Raw genomic sequence first — 21,583 nt, 5'->3', positions numbered from 1 at the left:
CTCCACAGTGCTGCAAGCAGCCATTCCAACAAGTCTCCACAACGCTGCAAGCAGCCATACCACGGGTCTCGACAACACTGCAAGCAGCGATACCACAGGTCTCCACAATGCTGCAAGCAGCCATACCACGGGTCTCGACAATGCTGCAAGCAGCGATACCACAGGTCTCCATAATGCTGCAAGCAGCCATACCACGGGTCTCGACAACACTGCAAGCAGCCATACCACAGGTCTCCACAATGCTGCAAGCAGCGATACCAGGAACCAAGCAATCGGCCCGTTCCAAATGAGCATGATTGCACCAATGAAGGCTTTGTGTTTGCTGTGATGATTCACGTAAAAAAAAATAGTGAATGGTTTCTTCTGAAGGGCAGAATAAGAACCCTGACATCTCCTGCCACGTTGACTGTGTGCTCAGCCACGCGGGACAGGACTCCTCACCCGGCAGCCCAGGTGGTCCGGGGTCTCCCACCTCCGTCCTCCCTGGGGATCCCTTCTCGCCCTTGAAGCCGGTGTCTCCTGTGGACACAAAGGACACGTTCGATCGAACCGTTAAATTCATTGCGGACCTGTTCCACATTGTAATCAGTCACATACTGTAATCAACTGGATGATGCACACACGTTTAATAATGCCATCTTAGAACTCTCAGTCGCTTTGTTTTCTTGATTTGGTTGTTGCCTCCAAAAGTCCAAAGGGTAGGAGGCTATGTAAAGCCTAACTTGCTAATTCACAGACTGTAATATGAATCGTGTTATTATCATAATTTATAGGCAGTAAATGGTGCATTTTAACAGCTTTTATCCAAAGCCCTTTACAATTTTGTTCCTCAGGAGGAGTGGGAGCCTTCCAATTACCTCCTGAGCCACTGTTGCACCCAGTGTAATATCAACCATTATTGATATTAGGCAGGAAAAGAGGTTGTTTCTCTGATGTCTTGTCTGTATGTCTGTCTCTGATGTAACATGGTTGTCTCTCTAATGTCTTGTCTGTATGTCTGTCTCTGATGTAAGCCTGTAACATGGTTGTCTCTCTGATGTCTTGTCTGTATGTCTGTCTCTGCTGTAACATGGTTGTCTCTCTGATGTCTTGTCTGTATGTCTGTCTCTGCTGTAACATGGTTGTCTCTCTGATGTCTTGTCTGTATGTCTGTCTCTGCTGTAACATGGTTGTCTCTCTGACGTCTTGTCTGTATGTCTGTCTCTGCTGTAACATGGTTGTCTCTCTGATGTCTTGTCTGTATGTCTGTCTCTGCTGTAACATGGTTGTCTCTCTGATGTCTTGTCTGTATGTCTGTCTCTGCTGTAACATGGTTGTCTCTCTGATGTCTTGTCTGTATGTCTGTCTCTGCTGTAACATGGTTGTCTCTCTGATGTCTTGTCTGTATGTCTGTCTCTGCTGTAACATGGTTGTCTCTCTGATGTCTTGTCTGTCTCTGCTGTAACATGGTTGTCTCTCTGACGTCTGTATGTCTGTCTCTGCTGTAACATGGTTGTCTCTCTGATGTCTTGCCTGTATGTCTGTCTCTGCTGTAACATGGTTGTCTCTCTGATGTCTTGTCTGTATGTCTGTCTATACTGTAACATGGTTGTCTCTCTGATATTCTGTCTGTATGTCTGTCTCTGCTGTAACATGGTTGTCTCTCTGATGTCTTGTCTGTATGTCTGTCTCTGCTGTAACATGGTTGTCTCTCTGATGTCTTGTCTGTATGTCTGTCTCTGCTGTAACATGGTTGTCTCTCTGATGTCTTGTCTGTATGTCTGTCTCTGCTGTAACATGGTTGTCCTCTGATGTCTTGTCTGTATGTCTGTCTCTGCTGTAACATGGTTGTCTCTCTGATGTCTTGTCTGTATGTCTGTCTCTGCTGTAACATGGTTGTCTCTCTGATCTCTTGTCTGTATGTCTGTCTCTGCTGTAACAGGGTTGTCTTATGTTCTTCTTTTCTGTAATGCAAATTTCTGTGTCAACAGACAATAAAGAACTATCTTAATTTATCTTATCTTAAAATGTGTAAAACTATGTTAGTGTTTACAGTATGATCTTACAATTGAAATACCTTTCTCTTTTCAAACTTGCTGTTAAGTAATCCAACAACTGATCACCTGGTTTTGTTTAAGTATCTGTAAATATGGATACTTTTTTATTTTAATTTATAATAAATTTCTTAATTACATTATTTGTAATGGATTACAATATCGTTTTTTAGTTTCCAGATCACTGGAATCTATTTCTACGTAATATTTTACTCCCCAATGATGTAGGGGCATGTGTCCTTTATGCACATACATACCTAACACACACACACACACACACACACACACACACACACACACACACACACACACACACACACACACACACACACACACACACACACACACACACACACACACACACACACACACATACACCATACACACACCTGTGAACATAGATACACCCTAACAAGCTCTGCACCTTTCAGTCCCGGCATCCCAGAACGTCCAGGTCGACCCGGGTGTCCTGGCTGCCCGCTGGAGCCCGGCATCCCAGGGAGGCCCCTGGAGCTCTGGGGCCCCGCCGGGCCTGGTGGACCGGGAGAGCCGTCTCTGGAGTGACAGTTGTCACAGCCGCTCGGCTGGTTGCTTAACAGTGAAGGCATCTCCGCTATAGGAGGACACACAGTGGAGGGAGGGGCGTCAGGTATGCGGTAGGAGCGTTAGCTCTTGGGGCTGCGTCAACACTTCAGGCAACCAACTTGCGTTCAGCGTTTCTCTGATTGGCCACGACGCCCATGTGACCGTGGCAGCGCGAGAGAGCGGCAGTGCGGAAATAGGCTGCATTCTATTGCCATGCTCTGCGACAAACTCTAACCTTAACCAACTCCGAAAGAATGCCTAAACTTAACCCTAAGCTTAACCAACTCCGAAAGAATGCCTAAACTTAACCGGCGAAAGAAAGACGTTTATATAGAGAGGCGATAAATTAATTAAACGTAAAAAAAAAAAAAAATTGAAGTGATTCGAACTTGTCACCAACTGGACCGCAGGCTCCACAGCACGCTGGTGAACGAGTTGAGCAAACCTTCGATGTTAAAACAGGGGGGATTGCGTGCGGCAACCTGCACGCCGCTGCCGCCTGCCGCTGCGCTCTGCCGCTCCGCTCTGGCGCTGCTGCGTCGCCGCGGGGGCGTGCTAGGCGCAAGTTGGTTGTTTGAAGTAATGAAGCGTTGGGGCTCAGAAGGAAACCATACTCACATCGAAGCACCTCTCTGCAGATCTGCCGGATGTGCTGCTCGGAGATCTCCCTTCCCTTTTTTAAAACAGGACATAGTATGAGTTGCAAATGGATTGGCAGTTTTGAAATTAAAGGATACTTTGTCCCCCCATGTGATTTCATTTGAACAGTCTTGGTGAGCGCAGTCACCAAATTAAACTGGAACACTTGTTTTTAGTTCAGTGTTGACCGCTACACAAACGGTCAAAATTGTGCCACCGCTAATGCTGAATAAATAGGAGTCATAGCGACCGTGTTCTGGGTAATTCTGGGTCAAATAAAAGTCATAACCCAGTTCAAATAAACAACGCTTTCTTTTAAGCTGTGTGTGATGGTGAGTGAGAAACGCAGTGAGTAATGCAGTGAGTAACGCAGTGAGAAACACAGTGAGTAATGCAGTGATTAACGCAGTGAGTAATGCAGTGAGAAACTCAGTGAGTAATGCAGTGATTAATGCAGTGAGTAATGCAGTGAGAAACTCAGTGAGTAACACAGTAATTAACACAGTGAGTAATGCAGTGATTAACGCAGTGAGTAATGCAGTGATTAACGCAGTGAGTAATGCAGTGAGAAACTCAGTGAGTAACACAGTAATTAACACAGTGAGTAATGCAGTGAGAAACACAGTGAGTAATGCAGTGATTAACGCAGTGAGTAATGCAGTGAGAAACTCAGTGAGTAACACAGTAATTAACACAGTGAGTAATGCAGTGATTAACGCAGTGAGAAACTCAGTGAGTAACACAGTGATTAACGCAGTGAGTAATGCAGTGAGAAACACAGTAATTAACACAGTGAGTAATGCAGTGATTAACGCAGTGAGTAATGCAGTGAGAAACTCAGTGAGTAACACAGTGAGTAACACAGTGAGTAACGCAGTGAGTAACGCAGTGAGTAACGCAGTGAGAAACACAGTGAGTAACACAGTGAGTAATGCAGTGAGAAACAGAACGTGTGAGAAACGCAGTGAGTAACACAGTGAGTAATGCAGTGAGAAACAGTGAGTAACGCAGTGAGAAACACAGTGAGTAACGCAGTGAGAAACGCAGTGAGAAACAAACGCAGTGAGAAACAGAAACACGGTGAGTAACGCAGTGAGAAAAAGTAACGCAGTGAGAAACACATTGAGAAACACCGTGAGAAACAGAACGTGTGAGAAACGCAGTGAGAAACAAACGCAGTGAGAAACAGAAACGCGTGAGAAACGCAGTGAGAAACGCAGTGAGAAAAAGTAACGCAGTGAGAAACAGAACGCGGTGAGAAACACATTGAGAAACGCAGTGAGAAACGCAGTGAGAAAGAGTAACGCAGTGAGAAACAGAACGCAGTGAGAAACAGAACGCGGTGAGAAACACATTGAGAAACGCAGTGAGAAACAGAACGTGTGAGAAACACAGTGAGAAACGCAGTGAGAAACAGAACGTGTGAGAAACACAGTGAGTAACGCAGTGAGAAACAAACGCAGTGATAAAAAGTAACGCAGTGAGAAACAGAACGTGTGAGAAACACAGTGAGTAACGCAGTGAGAAACAGAACGTGTGAGAAACACAGTGAGTAACGCAGTGAGAAACAAACGCAGTGATAAAAAGTAACGCAGTGAGAAACAGAACGTGTGAGAAACACAGTGAGTAACGCAGTGAGAAACAAACGCAGTGATAAAAAGTAACGCAGTGAGAAACAGAACGCGGTGAGAAACACATTGAGAAACGCAGTGAGAAACAGAAAGTGTGAGAAACACAGTGAGTAAAGCAGTGAGAAACAAACGCAGTGAGAAACAGTGAGTAACGCAGTGAGAAACAGAAACACAGTGAGAAACAAAACGCGGTGAGAAACGCAGTGAGAAAAGTAACGCAGTGAGAAACAGAACGCGGTGAGAAGCACATTGAGAAACACATTGAGTAACGCAGTGAGAAACACAGTGAGTAATGCAGTGAGAAACACAGTGAGTAATGCAGTGAGAAACGCAGTGAGTAATGCAGTGAGAAACACAGTGAGTAATGCAGTGAGAAACGCAGTGAGAAACAGAAACGTGGTGAGAAACGCAGTGAGTAGCGCAGTGAGAAACAAACGCAGTGAGTAATGCAGTGAGAAACTCAGTGAGTAACACAGTGATTAACGCAGTGAGTAATGCAGTGAGAAACACAGTAATTAACACAGTGAGTAATGCAGTGATTAACGCAGTGAGTAATGCAGTGAGAAACTCAGTGAGTAACACAGTGAGTAACACAGTGAGTAACGCAGTGAGTAACGCAGTGAGTAACGCAGTGAGAAACACAGTGAGTAACACAGTGAGTAATGCAGTGAGAAACAGAACGTGTGAGAAACGCAGTGAGTAACACAGTGAGTAATGCAGTGAGAAACAGTGAGTAACGCAGTGAGAAACACAGTGAGTAACGCAGTGAGAAACGCAGTGAGAAACAAACGCAGTGAGAAACAGAAACACGGTGAGTAACGCAGTGAGAAAAAGTAACGCAGTGAGAAACACATTGAGAAACACCGTGAGAAACAGAACGTGTGAGAAACGCAGTGAGAAACAAACGCAGTGAGAAACAGAAACGCGTGAGAAACGCAGTGAGAAACGCAGTGAGAAAAAGTAACGCAGTGAGAAACAGAACGCGGTGAGAAACACATTGAGAAACGCAGTGAGAAACGCAGTGAGAAAGAGTAACGCAGTGAGAAACAGAACGCAGTGAGAAACAGAACGCGGTGAGAAACACATTGAGAAACGCAGTGAGAAACAGAACGTGTGAGAAACACAGTGAGAAACGCAGTGAGAAACAGAACGTGTGAGAAACACAGTGAGTAACGCAGTGAGAAACAGAACGTGTGAGAAACACAGTGAGTAACGCAGTGAGAAACAAACGCAGTGATAAAAAGTAACGCATTGAGAAACAGAACGTGTGAGAAACACAGTGAGTAACGCAGTGAGAAACAAACGCAGTGATAAAAAGTAACGCAGTGAGAAACAGAACGCGGTGAGAAACACATTGAGAAACGCAGTGAGAAACAGAAAGTGTGAGAAACACAGTGAGTAAAGCAGTGAGAAACAAACGCAGTGAGAAACAGTGAGTAACGCAGTGAGAAACAGAAACACAGTGAGAAACAAAACGCGGTGAGAAACGCAGTGAGAAAAGTAACGCAGTGAGAAACAGAACGCGGTGAGAAGCACATTGAGAAACACATTGAGTAACGCAGTGAGAAACACAGTGAGTAATGCAGTGAGAAACACAGTGAGTAATGCAGTGAGAAACGCAGTGAGTAATGCAGTGAGAAACACAGTGAGTAATGCAGTGAGAAACGCAGTGAGAAACAGAAACGTGGTGAGAAACGCAGTGAGTAGCGCAGTGAGAAACAAACGCAGTGAGAAACGCGGTGAGAAACGCAGTGAGTAACACAGTGAGTAACGCAGTGAGTAACACAGTGAGTAACACAGTGAGTAACACAGTGAGAAACACAGTGAGTAACACAGTGAGTAACGCAGTGAGAAACAGAAACACAGCGAGTAACGCAGTGAGTAACGCAGTGAGTAACACGGTGAGTAACACGGTGAGTAACGCAGTGAGTAACGCAGTGAGTAATGCAGTGAGAAACAGAAACACAGCGAGTAACGCAGTGAGTAACGCAGTGAGTAACGCAGTGAGTAACACAGTGAGTAACACGGTGAGTAACGCAGTGAGTAATGCAGTGAGAAACAGTAACACAGTGAGTAACGCAGTGAGTAACGCAGTGAGTAACACGGTGAGTAACGCAGTGAGTAACGCAGTGAGAAACAGTAACGCAGTGAGTAACGCAGTGAGAAACAGTAACACAGTGAGTAACACGGTGAGTAACGCAGTGAGAAACAGAACGTGTGAGAAACGCAGTGAGAAACAGAAACGTGGTGAGAAACGCAGTGAGAAACAGAACGTGTGAGAAACGCAGTGAGAAACCGAACGTGTGAGAAACGCAGTGAGAAACAGAAACGTGGTGAGAAACGCAGTGAGTAACGCAGTGAGAAACAGAAACGTGGTGAGAAATGCAGTGAGAAACAGAAACAGTGAGTAACGCAGTGAGAAACAAACGCAGTGAGAAACGCAGTGAGAAACAGAACGCGGTGAGAAGCACATTGAGAAACGCAGTGAGAAACAGAAACAGTGAGTAACACAGTGAGAAACGCAGTGAGAAACACAGTGAGTAACAGAAACACAGTGAGAAACACAGTGAGTAACAGAAACACAGTGAGAAACAAAACGCGGTGAGAAACGCAGTGAGAAACGCAGTGAGAAACACAGTGAGTAACAGAAACACAGTGAGAAACAAAACGCGGTGAGAAACGCAGTGAGAAACAGAAACACAGTGAGAAACAAAACACAGTGAGAAACTGAAACAGTGAGTAACGCAGTGAGAAACAAACGCAGTGAGAAACAAAACGCAGTGAGAAACTGAAACAGTGAGTAACGCAGTAGAAACAAACGCAGTGAGAAACGCGGTGAGAAACAAACACAGTGAGAAACGCGGTGAGAAACAAACGCGGTGAGAAACGCAGTGAGAAACAAACGCAGTGAGAAACAAACGCAGTGAGAAACGCGGTGAGAAACGCAGTGAGAAACGCGGTGAGTAACGCAGTGAGAAACGCAGTAAGAAGCGCAGTGCGTAACGCAGTAAGAAACAAACGCAGTGAGAAACGCAGTGAGAAACAAACGCAGTGAGAAACAAACGCAGTGAGAAACAAACGCAGTGAGAAACGCGGTGAGAAACAGAAATGCAGTGAGTAACATGGTGAGTAACACAGTGAGAAACAGAAACGCAGTGAGTAACATGGTGAGTAATGCAGTGAGAAATGCAGTGAGTAACAGAAACGCAGTGAGTAGAGAACTTAAAGTTGTGCATTCAGCAGTTCAACAAGTTGAAAGTACTAAACTCCTTGGAGTGATGCTGGATTGCACTCTGTCTTGGTCTCAGCATATTAATTATATTGTTTTAAAAATGGGAAGAGCAATGGGTATTTCCAGGAAATGTGCTTCTTTTGTTGCCCGTCCCCTTTTATGTCAGATAGTGCAAAGTTTAGTTTTATGTCATCTTGACTATTGCTCTACAATGTGGTCATCTGCTGCCAGTGGTGACCTCAGGAAGCTCCAGGTGGTCCAGAACAGGGCAGCACGGTTGGTACTGGGCTGCTCACTAAGGTCTAATGTGAGCCGTATGCATGCCCGCCTCTCTTGGCTTAACGTTGAAAATAGATTGTCTTTTAATATACTTGTGCTGTTCAAGTTGGTCATGAGCAGTAAAACTCCTGTTTTTATACATAATCAGATTGTTTTTAGTAATACTGTGCACAAGCATTACACTAGAGGTTCCAGTAGTGGGCAGCTTGAATTGCCAGGTCCTAGAACCAGCGCTTTGGGGAGATCTTTTATTTTTAGAGCATTAACTCTTTGGAATGGCCTGCCTCGGAACCTCTGCTGCATTTACAGTAGATTGTGTGTACTGACTTTTAATAATTTTGTTTTTGCAATAGTGATTGTTTTTATATGTTTTTTTGTGTGTGGACCCCAGGAAGACTAGCTGGTTGCTATCGCACCAGCTAATGGGGATCCCTAATAAAATAAAATAAAATCAAACATGGTGAGAAACAGAAACATGGTGAGAAACAGAAACGTGGTGAGAAACAGAAACGTGGTGAGAAACGCGGTGAGAAAATGCAGTGAGTTACACAGTGAGAAACACAGTGAGAAAAAGTAACGCAGTGAGAAACAGAAACACGGTGAGTAACGCAGTGAGAAACAGAAACACAGTGAGAAACGCAGTGAGGAACAGAACCGCAGTGAGAAACAGAAACACAGTGAGAAACGCAGTGAGGAACAGAACCGCAGTGAGAAACAGAAACACAGTGAGAAACGCAGTGAGGAACAGAACCGCAGTGAGGAACAGAAACGCAGTGAGGAACAGAACCGCAGTGAGAAACAGAAATGCAGTGAGTAACGCTGTGAGAAACAGAAACGCAGTGAGAAATGCAGTGAGGAACAGAACCGCAGTGAGAAACAGAAATGCAGTGAGTAACGCTGTGAGAAACAGAAACGCAGTGAGAAATGCAGTGAGAAACGCAGTGAGAAACACTGAGAAACAGAAACACAGTGAGTAACAGAAACGCAGTGAGTAGCGCAGTGAGTAACGCAGTCAGAAACGCAGTGAGTAACGCAGTGAGTAACGCAGTGAGAAACACTGAGAAACAGAAACACGGTGAGTAACGCAGTGAGAAACAGAAACACCGTGAGTAGTGCAGTGAGTAGCGCAGTGAGAAACAGAAACGCAGTGAGTAGCGCAGTGAGTAGCGCAGTGAGTAACGCAGTGAGAAACAGAAACGCATTGAGTAGCGCAGGGAGTAGCGCAGTGAGTAGCGCAGGGAGTAGCGCAGTGAGTAGCGCAGTGATAAACAGAAACGCAGTGAGTAGCGCAGTGAGTAGTGCAGTACATACATGTCTTCCCTCAGGCCCCGGTGAGCCAGGAGGACCGGCGTCCCCTTCCTGTCCTCGAGAACCGGACGGGCCCGACTGTCCCGGCTGTCCAGGCCGTCCCTCCTGACCGGACAGGCCTCTCTGTCCCAGGTCACCTGTTGTCCCTTTCTGACACACACACAGACACAGCGTCAACACACATTCAGGGCATTTCTGTCAAAACTGGCAACAAGTGGATTCAGAATTCACACACCATTCCAATTCCTTTGCAACCAAAGTAGTTCATAGAACTTACTATGACAATGAAATTGAAGACAAGATGGCTGCCTGCGAGAGTTGCAAGTTGTTTTGACTGACTTTTCTATCAGAGATATAATGTACCGCACCGGCACTTGGCTGGTGGCTAGTGTTCAACGACTGTAATGCATCGATACGGGTTTGATGTGGACAGTAGATACACAGACTCACCTCTCCTTTTTGTCCAGCGGAACCGCTTGTGCCCTGTCGTACGAAAGCAGGAAAGGACATTAGAAGTGACTATGAATATTGTACAGATCGAAATAGAAACAGACATTTCTTCAGATGGGAAAAATATCAACTTCCACACAGCTGCTCAAGTTTGGTCATTTCCAAATTCCCAAATCAAGTCATGTAGGTCTATTCCAGTGCATTAGGACATGGTTGGACCAGGGCTCTAGAATGAGAAATAGACATAAACGCTTCCATGTGCCACTTTCTTTTCTTCCCATGAAACTCAATTTGCATCAACTTCATTTTCTAAAACACGTACAGTAAAAGTTACATCATGACTTCCGGTTTTGAGATGTGTGGGTAGACGACCATTGTAAGAGCTCCCGGTCAAACAATATCAAAAAAGGGAAGTAAAACTGTCTAAAACAAAATAAAAAGTGACAATTCAAGGATATAAGAGAGGAGGAGGGATGACCACGAGAAGCAACGAGAGAAAAGCGACCCCAGAAGAAGTACAAACACCGGAGGAAAGATATCAACACGAGGAAATGGTGGAGGAGGTAACGCAAGCTAGCATGACGCAGGGAGATAGAGCAGTGATGCTGATGATAGCGGAGCTTCAAGCTAGCATACAAGCTAGCGCGGTGACTAACCAACAGGCTAACGCTAGCATACAAGATAGCATACAAGATAGCATACAAGCTAGCGCTGTGACTAACCAACAGGCTAACGCAATAGCTATCCAAGAGCTACGAACGAGCATACAAGCTAGCATACAAGCTAGCGTACAAGCTAACACGCAGAGCATGCGGGCTGGCATGTTGACTGACCAACAGGCTAACGCAGTAGCTAACCAAGAGCTACAAACTAGCATACCAGCTATCCAGGCGAGCACGCAGAACATCCAGGACAACATCGATGGACTCAGGGAAGAGTTAAAGAAAGGTCAGGACGAGCTCAGAGAGGAAATGGATAAGAAACTCGAGACAATTGATGGAAAACTACAGGAACAAGAGAAAGATATAAAGATGTTAGAAGGAAGGACAGCTGAAACGGAGGAATGGAATACAGAAATACAGGAAATTCTAAAGGCGACGCTCGAACAACAGAACATGTTGAGAGAAAAGTTAATGGACTTGGAGGGGAGGTCGAGGAGAAACCACATACGAATATGGGGACTGAGAGAAGGGATGGAAGGAGACTCTATGATCAAATATGTAGACAACCTAATTCGAGGAGAATTGAAGATGTCAGACCTCGACAAGACAACGATTCAAAGAGCGCACAGGACACTGGCGCCGAAGCCGCGGATGGACAAACCACCGAGAGCAGTTATAGTTAACTTCTTGGAATTCGAAGTCAAAGAAAACATCCTCAGAGCAGCCTGGCAGACGAAGATGGAGGTGGAGGGACAGAGAGTAACCTTTGACCATGACTATGCAACAGAGGTTGCGGTAAAGCGTCGGAGCTACGTTCAGATAAAAAAGACTCAGATTTAAATCACCAATGACCACGCTGAAGGTCCATTGGAATGAAGGCACAAAGGTATACGGCGACGTGCGGGAGGCGGCGAGGGACATGAACCGAAGAGGATGGAAGGTGCCGGGGGGAGAAGAGGACCGACGCTGTTGCAGAGGTTGGAGAGGGCGAGGAAAAGGCGAGGAGAGCGGGAAGGTGAAGGGGATCTGAATCGATTCAAAGCGGATCAACTGAGAAGGAAGACGCAAGGACACGGAGAAGGGGGGCAGAGAGGAGACGAGAGGGGACACAGTGATCCAAGGGAGGATAAGTACAATACACACACAATACAAGTTAATGTATACATGAAAAAGACGTATGCAATGAGAAGATGGTAAAGTACATAAGAGATAATTATACCAAAAGTTATAAAAAAGGACATGGAGATTCAAGACACATTAGACTGGTATACATGTGACACACACAATACAAGAAAATGTAAACATGAAAAGGACTTATGCAAGGAGAAGATGGTAAAGTACATACGAGATAATTACAACAAAAGTTATAAAAAAGGACATGGGGATTCAAGAGATATATTGAGACGGACATGAAAGAACCACAGGATTACACGTGACGCATAATACAATTAGACGGGAACATGAAAGTGACTAATGCAGAGCTTATGACCGGGAGCTCGGAAGTCGCACACAGAACGAGTTGGACATATATAGTGCACATTTTTTAGCCACTAGCGGGAGCCCTCTCACTAGGAGAGCCACTACTCCCCACCCACCAGCGGGGGAAAGAAGGGTACGAGTGAGACCCGCAACTGCCATGGAAGTTCCAAGTGTTAATGTTGATGTTAATGTTTATTATGGTTATATGTATGTAAATCAGACGGAGATAGCAGAGGCTACAACCAGAAATATTATTTTATGTGACATGGGTAGAACGGGAGAACATTTGGAAAGGAAATATGACACAAATTAAAGGTATCAAAATGATGTCGTTGAATGTGAATGGTATGAATAATCCGATCAAGAGGAATAAGGTGATGACGAAACTTAAGAAAGAGGAGGCGCAGGTCATCTTCTTACAAGAAACGCATCTAATATCACAAGAACATGAAAAGCTGAAGAGATTCGGGTATGAAAATCTGTTCTATAGTTCTTTTAAACAGAACCTTAGAAGAGGAGTAGCTATACGAATTAAGAACACAGTGAAGTTTGAAATGATACAAGGACTGAAGGACCCATGTCACCCTTTTTCTTTTCTCATTTTTGTCCATTTGTTTTTATTTTAATTTCTTGTTGATAAGTCTTTATAGTTTTGTATGTTGAAATGTATTGTCTATGTATGTTGTTGAAAAAGTGAAAATAAAGTAAAAACAAATTTAAAAAAGTTACATCATATCTCTGTGGGTTTTTAAAGGCAGGCCATTCGAGGGAATGTTAGCGCCTTTTAAGGATACGACAGGTATTTCACGCGGGGGCTTTTGTCCCTGCCTCTGAAAAAAACACAACCAGTAGGAGTCGCTGTTGGAACAACCAGGACTTGAAGCCTCACCGGCTTACCACCCACCAACACTGACAATCATGTTCGTAGAAACATCTGACCAAGCCGGAGGTATACCGCTGCTGGGAGTTGAACCTGGGTTTTTGCGGTGGTAGGCGGGTGCTTAGACCTCTACACTATCCAGCTGTGACTAAAGTGCATTTCTCATTTTAGAGCATGTGGTACATCTCCAAATCCAGTCATGTTCTACTGCACTTGACTACAGGAGTTAACTTGAAGCTGTTTACCGTTGATAAATAGCCAGATTATCAAAAGAAAGAGATCTAAAGGTTCCTCTCCTTCCATTTCAAATGTGTTGAATAAAACAACAGAGCTTCAGAAGCGTTAAAATAAAGTTGTTCAAAAGAAACTTACATGATTTCCTGGCTGGCCAGGTTGTCCTTTTTCACCGCTCATTCCCTGGAGAGAAAGAACATTAGCTTCATTCTCCTGACAGAACATGTAAACAGTCTATTTTAAGATAGTTCAGTGGCCTGCAAGTAGCCTAATGTACAAGCCAGGTGAAACTGGAATGTATAATCAGATTCTCTGGTAATTGCCACACAGCTATTGCTAAATTAATTAGCTATTGCTAAGGACTCATAGCAGCCAATATAAAATCAACTTTAGCTTCAGTGATAATTGTTAATAATTAATTTCAACATTACAGGAAACCTTTTAACTTACTGTGCACAAACTCTATATGCTGCCCACAAAAGCTCTTTACACAATTTCCAAGAGAGCTTCTGGGTTTCTCAGATTACCCACTTTGACTTCCATTCACGTATCAATAACAGTTAAACCCTGCTGATGTTTCTATGGTGTCCAAAAGAGAACTGGCCCATATGTTCCAGTTTCACCTGGTTCTTGGACTACTGGAAGAGAGGTAAAGAGGGTTTATGTCAGTGGTGTGCGTGCATTGCAGATGTTACCTCCCCTCCTCTTTCACCTGGGTTTCCTCTTTGTCCCTGCAGAAACAGAAATAGTAGATAGATTACATCTCTATGTTGTGTGTTGTAAGTAGGGATAATCAACTTGTGGGTGTGCGTTAAACAACCCAACACACAGCGGCCTTGAGACCACAAAGTGCCTTAAAACCATTTAACGCACACATACAAGTTGATTATTCCTCTCATATCATGGTCATTTTGCCAACGATATAAAATAAAACAACATGATGAAAGTTCGGTTTTTAAGGCACCACGTGGAAACAAAGAATGCCTTGGTGTCCAGTGGAGTTAAATTTTTTTATTGTGCCCCCGTAACAAGTTAGCAGAGTTATAATGCCAAGCAGGAAAGTGTTGCATCAAGTTCAAGGCCATATAATTTTTTATTTTTAATATTTTTTTACAAAATTTCTTTTCAGGAAGAGCACTAAGAGCATAACCTCAATATATCTGTAAAAGATTACAAATATTTCCGAATTTTAACCACTTATCTTCCCGTTTGTTTGATAGTAAATCCCTTTTTATGACAAAAAAAACGCAGAAATCTGCCTTTATTTCATATTTATACAAGTTTTTAACCCCATATTGCAGTGTGGAAAACATGCACCAAGTCCTTGTGAAAAAGAATCTGTCTTTATATTTACAAATGAATGACTAATTCGGTCAGAAATAGCTGAGACGCTAACGTTAGTAAGCATTGCTTATTGATTATTATATCCGCAGGGTTACAGTAAACGTTCTCCCGGTACATTCTGAAGACACACCGCTGTCTGCTGGAGCACCATGGCTCTTCCGCACATTATTGAGATCAGAGCAGCGCAAGGGGGGCGGCACTAAAGTGCTTCACAGCAGTAAAAAAAGACGTAGGCATAACATTTGCACAAAATTGGCAGATCAAGGGCAATGGATAAAGTGCAATAAAGGAATATCTTATCTTATCTTATCTCTATCGTATCTTATCTTATCTTATCTTATCTTATCTTACCTCTCACTGAGGAAAGCATCAAGCGTGTGAAGTTGTCAAGAAAGCGGACAAGTTGTTAATAAAAGAGGGCGGGGCTTGGGAGAGGCCAGAGGGCGGGGCTTGGGAGAGGAGGCCAATCCAGTGGAAGGTTACAGTATAAATACCTTGAGGCCCATCAGACCTGGCATTCCTGGATGTCCCGGTTGGCCCGATCTTCCGGTGTCACCTGACTTGCCCTTAGAGACCGCATCCAATTAAACACCATGCATTAAATAGTGAGACATGCCATGTTTTCTTCTTAATTTTTGTATTTAAATATATATTTTTAAAGCTGCTATATGTACGATTTCTTTATCGTTTGAAATGAGGACCATGTAGACTCAACCGCCTATACAAATGATGTTCAACACGAATGTAATTTTGCCGGCGAGACAAAGTGAGGACTATTTGGACTCAACCATTCAATTACATTCTCATTGAACATAATCCCTCTGAAGTTTCTCTGATTGGTTAGAAGGGAGAGGCTCGCCGTGAAACGTCAGGATGGAATATCTCTGCACTGCTGCCACACTGGTAAACCTTTGCATATACTATTATCTGATTTGACACTGGTATTTTTATTTTGCATGCTATATAAAACAAATAATCCAAAATGAGCAGTATAGCATTGTGTACAGTAAGAGTTTTGCAAATTGAAACTCTGATGTGCAAAATGAGTCAAAGTAATTGTAAAAAACTGTAATTTACATACTATTCCTATGAACCACACATCTATAAATGCCCAATACATATATTTTGAGAACAGATAAGAAGGTTTCTAAAAATGTGTCCTGGCAGTTGTGAAACTGTAAAAAGAACATTCTCACCCTCTGAACATTGAGTTTTAAATTATTTGTTGTTGTGTGTAATGCTGCTTAGTACTGTTTACATTTTTGAAGGCCTTGAGAGGGATTTTGGTGTCAAAGTTTGCTTTTGAGCATAATGAGCAACTGTTTTGGTGTGATAGTTTGGTTTTGAAAAGAGATTCTGCGGTTTTGTGTATGTAGCTTGAGAAAGGTGTTTTGTGTTTAGAGTTTTGGGAAAAGGGAGGGCAGGTTCATGAAATGTGTTTTAGCAATTTAACTAAAAAAAAATCCCACTTACAAGTAGTCACATAATGGTCAGAAATCATACGCTTAAACATTCCAAGGGAAGAGAGAACCTCCAACATTCCAAGAGTTATACGAGATATAGATATTAGGGCTGTCACTTTTGACCAAAATCAAATTTGAAGGAATCCAAAGTGTGTGAGAGAGAGAGAGAGAGAGAGAGAGAGAGAGAGAGAGAGAGAGAGAGAGAGAGAGAGAGAGAGAGAGAGAGAGAGAGAGAGAGAGAGAGAGAGAGAGAGAGAGAGAGAGAGAGAGAGAGAGAGAGAGACTGAATTGACCCATATTGTCATCTTTTCGGGTTCATGTTCTTTGGTGGATTATGATGGCGACCGATCGACATCAATACTTGGAATGGCAATCAGATAATTGGAATATACTTTTTGGGGTACATCCTAGTCAAGGTAAGGGCTATATGGTATCAATCTAGCATTGATCCAATAATTCCTTCATTGCGATCGGAGTGCATGTGTGTAATGTACTGTGTAACTTATTCTGTTGGTGACGATCAAAGCATAAAAAAACGACCCCCCCCCCCCCCCCTTTCATGCATTCATGATGAAACATAATACCGATAATATAGATTATAGATGTGATTTCAAAATAGTAGCTTTCTGGGATTAGACAGGATTATTCTAAAACTATAGTCATATTCACCACGGTATAAAACGGGAATGTATGGATGAAAAAATTATTTATTTTTCCCATATTGAATGATAGATAGGTGATACAATATTATTATATCCATAGCTATATAATATAGTTTTAGCCCTGCAAACACCGCCACATATTCCTATACTTTAAAGCGTTGGCCTTTCAACTACACAGTAAACAGCGCCCTCTGGCGCTGAATGAGTTAATACCTAAGCTTATATTTAACGCAAACAAAACAAAAGTCATGATATTCTCAAGAGTTAGCAATATTGTTTACAATAACTTGTATTATATCGAATGTGAATGGGTCTGATCGAGAGAGTTACAGAAAACAAATATCTTGGTATCTGGCTTGATGACACATTACCATAATAGACAATCCTGTCAGTAGATTGTGGCTAAATGTGGCTTCTTGTCCAGGAACAGAACCAGCTTCCCAATGGTTAGCAGAAAGAGGGTCATTGAAGGAGTTTTTCTATCTGTCTTGGATTATGAGCTTGGAAAGTCAGCCTTTTGTTTTAATGCCCCAGCATCTTGGAATGATCTTCAACTCACATACAAAATCAGTACTCCACTATCCCGTGGACAATCTAAAAACATGATTACAAATCTCAGTTTGTAACTGTTTATAATTTAGATTGTTCGGTTTTTGTGTTTTTGTCCTATTTATTCAACGTCTAATTATCGAAACTGATTTTCTTTTCCTTTATCTTTATTTGTAACATGCCTGTAATCTAAGCTCTGTAAACGAGGGAAATCTTCGAGAATAAATAAAGGCTTGAAATGAAATAGAATGAAATGCTATCCGATGCTATCCGATTTACAAAATGTATATTCACAGTCTATGGAACGCTCTTCTATTCACAGTCTATGGAACGTACTTCTATTCACACAGTCTATGGAACGCACTTATATTCACAGTCTATATGGAACGCACTTATATTCACAGTCTATGGAACGCACTTGTATTCACAGTCTATATGGAATGCACTTATATTCACAGTAGGGATGTTTACCAATATCCGATATACCGATATTGTCCAACTCTTAATTTCCGATACCGATATCAACCGATACCGATATATGCAGGGTTCCGCCCCCCCCCCAAAAAACGGAATAATTTCAGGTAATTAACATTACATATCTCTTGTCGTGGAATTAACACAACATTAAGCATACTTTTCACAATAAATAAAATAAGAATTTGTTCTTACTTGCTTGCCTGGGTAAATAAAGGTTAAATAAATGTAAAACCGATACCGATCATTTCCGATATTACATTTTAATGCCAATATCGTTAGGCCGGTAATATCGGACATCCCTAATTCACAGTCTATGGAACACACTTATATTCACAGTCTATGGAACACACTTATATTCACAACAACGCACTCTTTCCTGGGCGAAGGAACGTCACAATAAGATGACAGACACCCTTTTATCTATAATGGTGGGCATAGCTCCTGTAGTGAGTTTTGTGCCCATATGATTTGATCAGTCTGGATGAACGTGCGCATTCCCAGGCCGCAGTTCTCGCCTCTGTCGTGCTCATCAGCCAATCGAGCAGGGAAGCAGCGAGGGGAAACGGAGAGAAGCAGACGCAGTTTTAGGGAGCAAAGGCGCCTGACTATGAATGAATTAATATCACATTTTTATTTGATCCCATCATTGCGGTTCGATTAGTTAACATTTGACCAGGTTCAGTCGATAGTTTGATATTCGAGGGGGGGGGGGGGGGGGGGGGGGGGGAGAAAAAAAAGTGACAGCCCTAACAGATAGAGCAAACATAATACTAAAAACTATTTGATTATTCAATCCCACTGAAATCCCTGATTTAATTATTAGAATAATTTGATGAACATATAGGGGTGACTGTGACATACCTCCTGTCCTGGTTTTCCTGGTATACCAGCTCCTCCACGTTCGCCCTCGTTCCCCTTTATTGAATGATAAAACAACGTGCAGTTATGTTATATAACATATTCCATTTGGTGGACATTGTATCCAAAGTGCTCTACCCTTAGCCCTGAACGCAGCACACCCTATTAGTCTGAGTGGCCCCCCAGTGGGAATAGAACTAACCTAACCCTGGCAACTCTAATGCTAACACTCTGCACATCGAGCTAGACAGAGGGTGGAACCCCCCAAGCTGATGGTGGTATCGTCATGCTCTATAGTCTTTGAGCAAGAGAGGGAAGGGAACCCCTAACTCTGGCAGTGTTTTAGCACCGTGCTGTACTGTATCCACTGAGCTATGCAGAACCACAATGTTACACATCGCTGCTGTCGGGACAAAACCTCATAACTCCAAAAACCCAACTTTTCAGCAGATGAAAAAAACTAACACAGATTTGAGGGTGAATAGAGTTAGGAGGTTTAGACAGATGATCGGTTTAATGCTTTCCCATTGTTTAAACTTTGTAAAACCCACACACACATATGGAGGATGATCTACGGAGTTGATTTATATAATAAAAAAAAATTCAAAAAATGGAGTTATGAGGTTTTGTCCCGACAGCAGCGACATGAAGATGCAAGAAGATCATTTATGACAAAAATGTATGACCTGGCGAAGATAGATCTGATACCAGGCTAAAATAGATCTGATACCAGGCTAAAATAGATCTGATACCAGGTGAAAATGTTGATCTGATACCAGGCTAAAATAGATCTGATACCAGGTGAAAATGTTGATCTGATACCAGGCTAAAATAGATCTGATACCAGGTGAAAATAGATCTGATACCAGGTGAAAATAGATCTGATACCAGGTGAAAATAGATCTGATACCAGGCTAAAATAGATCTGATACCAGGCTAAAATAGATCTGATACCAGGCTAAAATAGATCTGATACCAGGCTAAAATAGATCTGATAGCAGGTGAAAATAGATCTGATACCAGGTGAAAATATCGATCTGATTACAGGCGAAGATAGATCTGATCTGATACCAGGCTAAAATATATCTGATACGGGGGCACCCAAGTGGCAAACCACGTAACGCGCTGCGTCGCGACACGGCCGACCCGGGTTCGATTCCCGGACCCGGCGTTCTTTGCTGAATGTCTTCCCCCCGCTCTGTCTCCCATTCTTCCTCTCTCTCTCTCTCTCTACCGGACTGCCCAGTAGTAAAAAAAAAAACAATACAAAATTTACCAAAAACATACATTAAAAAAATATATATATATCTGATACTGGGTGAAAATATCGGTCCAATGACCCCAAACTGTCTAAGTCATAATACTGTTCAGTAAAAGCAATGTATTGGATCTGTATTCAGTATCGGCTGAGTTGCAGCGTAGTATCGGTTTTAGCAGTGAAACATACATGCAGTATGTCAAGAAGGCAACACCTCATTGCTGCTGCCTCTGTGATACCTTTGGATTATTGGGTTATCGAAAAGCGCTATATAAATAAAATGCATTATTAAAACGAATGCAATTAATTGAACGTCAGGTAGTGTCTTTTTCCTACCATAATACATGTTGGCATGACATGTGCTTCATCATACTATGAGGACACGACGTTGCTAATCGTGAGGTTTAAAGGCAGGAGGAGACCCACTGTAGCCACAGCAGAGAGAGATCTAGCTGTGTTTAGTCTCCGGCTCTCAAATGAACACGCTCCAACCATTTCTATTTGAGACTCAACCATGAAATGAAAACACTGCACACACGTCCATAAACTACTATTCGACCCCTGGCGCCAATTACCGATACACTGTGGTCCTTTGTTATTGGCATATCAGTTAATGAACAGCGATTAGGAGCCAGAGAGTCCAGACCAACACAGGCCACTTGTTTAAAGGGGAACTCCAACATTTTGGGAAATTAGCTTATTTAACATCTTCCCTGGAGTTAGACAAGAAGATGCATACCTTTTTTGTCTCTGTGCGTGCATTTAGCTTTGGGAATAGACGCTCCGTTAGCATAGCTTAGCTTCATCACTGGAAGTGAGGCAGATCCGTAGCCTTACAGTGTATTGCAAGGTCTGACATTGACCAAACTTGATATGCATGACCTTGGTGGGCTCTAGGTCAACTCCTGAAAAGGGGGTCAATGTCAGACTTTGCAATCAAAAGTTAGGGGGCGCACTGAAATTATGGCAAGGGTTATTAGCCCCCTAACTTTTGATTGCAAAGTCTGACATTGACCCCCTTTTCAGGAGTTGACCTAGAGCCCACCAAGGTCATGCATATCAAGTTTGGTCAATGTCAGACCTTGCAATACACTGTAAGGCTACGGATCTGCCTCACTTCCAAGCTAAGCTATGCTAACGGAGCGTCTATTCCCAAAGCTAAATGCACGCACAGAGACAAAAAAGGTATGCATCTTCTTGTCTAACTCCAGGGAAGATGTTAAATAAGCTAATTTCCCAAAATGTTGGAGTTCCCCTTTAAGATCGCCACCGATATTCCACCGACGAAGGCCGGAGGTTTGGATCGTCAACTTTATTTGGCGTCTCCGCCGGTGTGGCCATGAGAACTCATGCTGAAGCTTGTTTTTAGGAGGGTGCAGACATGTCTGACCAGAGAACAAAACAAAGCTAGGCTTCCCCCAGCACAGTTGGACCTGGAAGCTGCAAGCAGCTGAATGCATCCAAAGGTATCAAAGAGGCAGAAGCAGCAATGAGGCGTTGCCTTCGTGACTGTACTGTATGTACCGGGGGCGTACTGATGACACTTTTTCACTGCTAAAA

At 43.0% G+C, this 21,583-nt stretch overlaps 1 protein-coding gene across 1 annotated transcript in view; it reads right to left on the bottom strand.

Moving 5' to 3' along the window:
• The window catches only part of col21a1 (collagen, type XXI, alpha 1), a 104,312-nt gene that overhangs the window by 6,538 nt on the left and 76,191 nt on the right, over positions 1–21,583 (bottom strand). The window contains 9 exon segments of the mRNA XM_084322121.1: positions 442–519; positions 2,458–2,646; positions 3,237–3,291; positions 9,711–9,857; positions 10,158–10,190; positions 13,551–13,595; positions 14,108–14,143; positions 15,251–15,322; positions 18,769–18,822. Of these exon segments, the coding sequence (XP_084178247.1) occupies positions 442–519; positions 2,458–2,646; positions 3,237–3,291; positions 9,711–9,857; positions 10,158–10,190; positions 13,551–13,595; positions 14,108–14,143; positions 15,251–15,322; positions 18,769–18,822 (709 nt within the window).

The sequence above is a fragment of the Notolepis coatsorum genome (assembly GCF_963971535.1).
Source record: "Notolepis coatsorum genome assembly, chromosome: 9".
Taxonomy (NCBI): Eukaryota; Metazoa; Chordata; class Actinopteri; order Aulopiformes; family Paralepididae; genus Notolepis; species Notolepis coatsorum.
The sequence above is the reverse complement of the archived record's forward strand: the minus strand, read 5'-3'. Positions and strand labels throughout refer to the sequence as shown.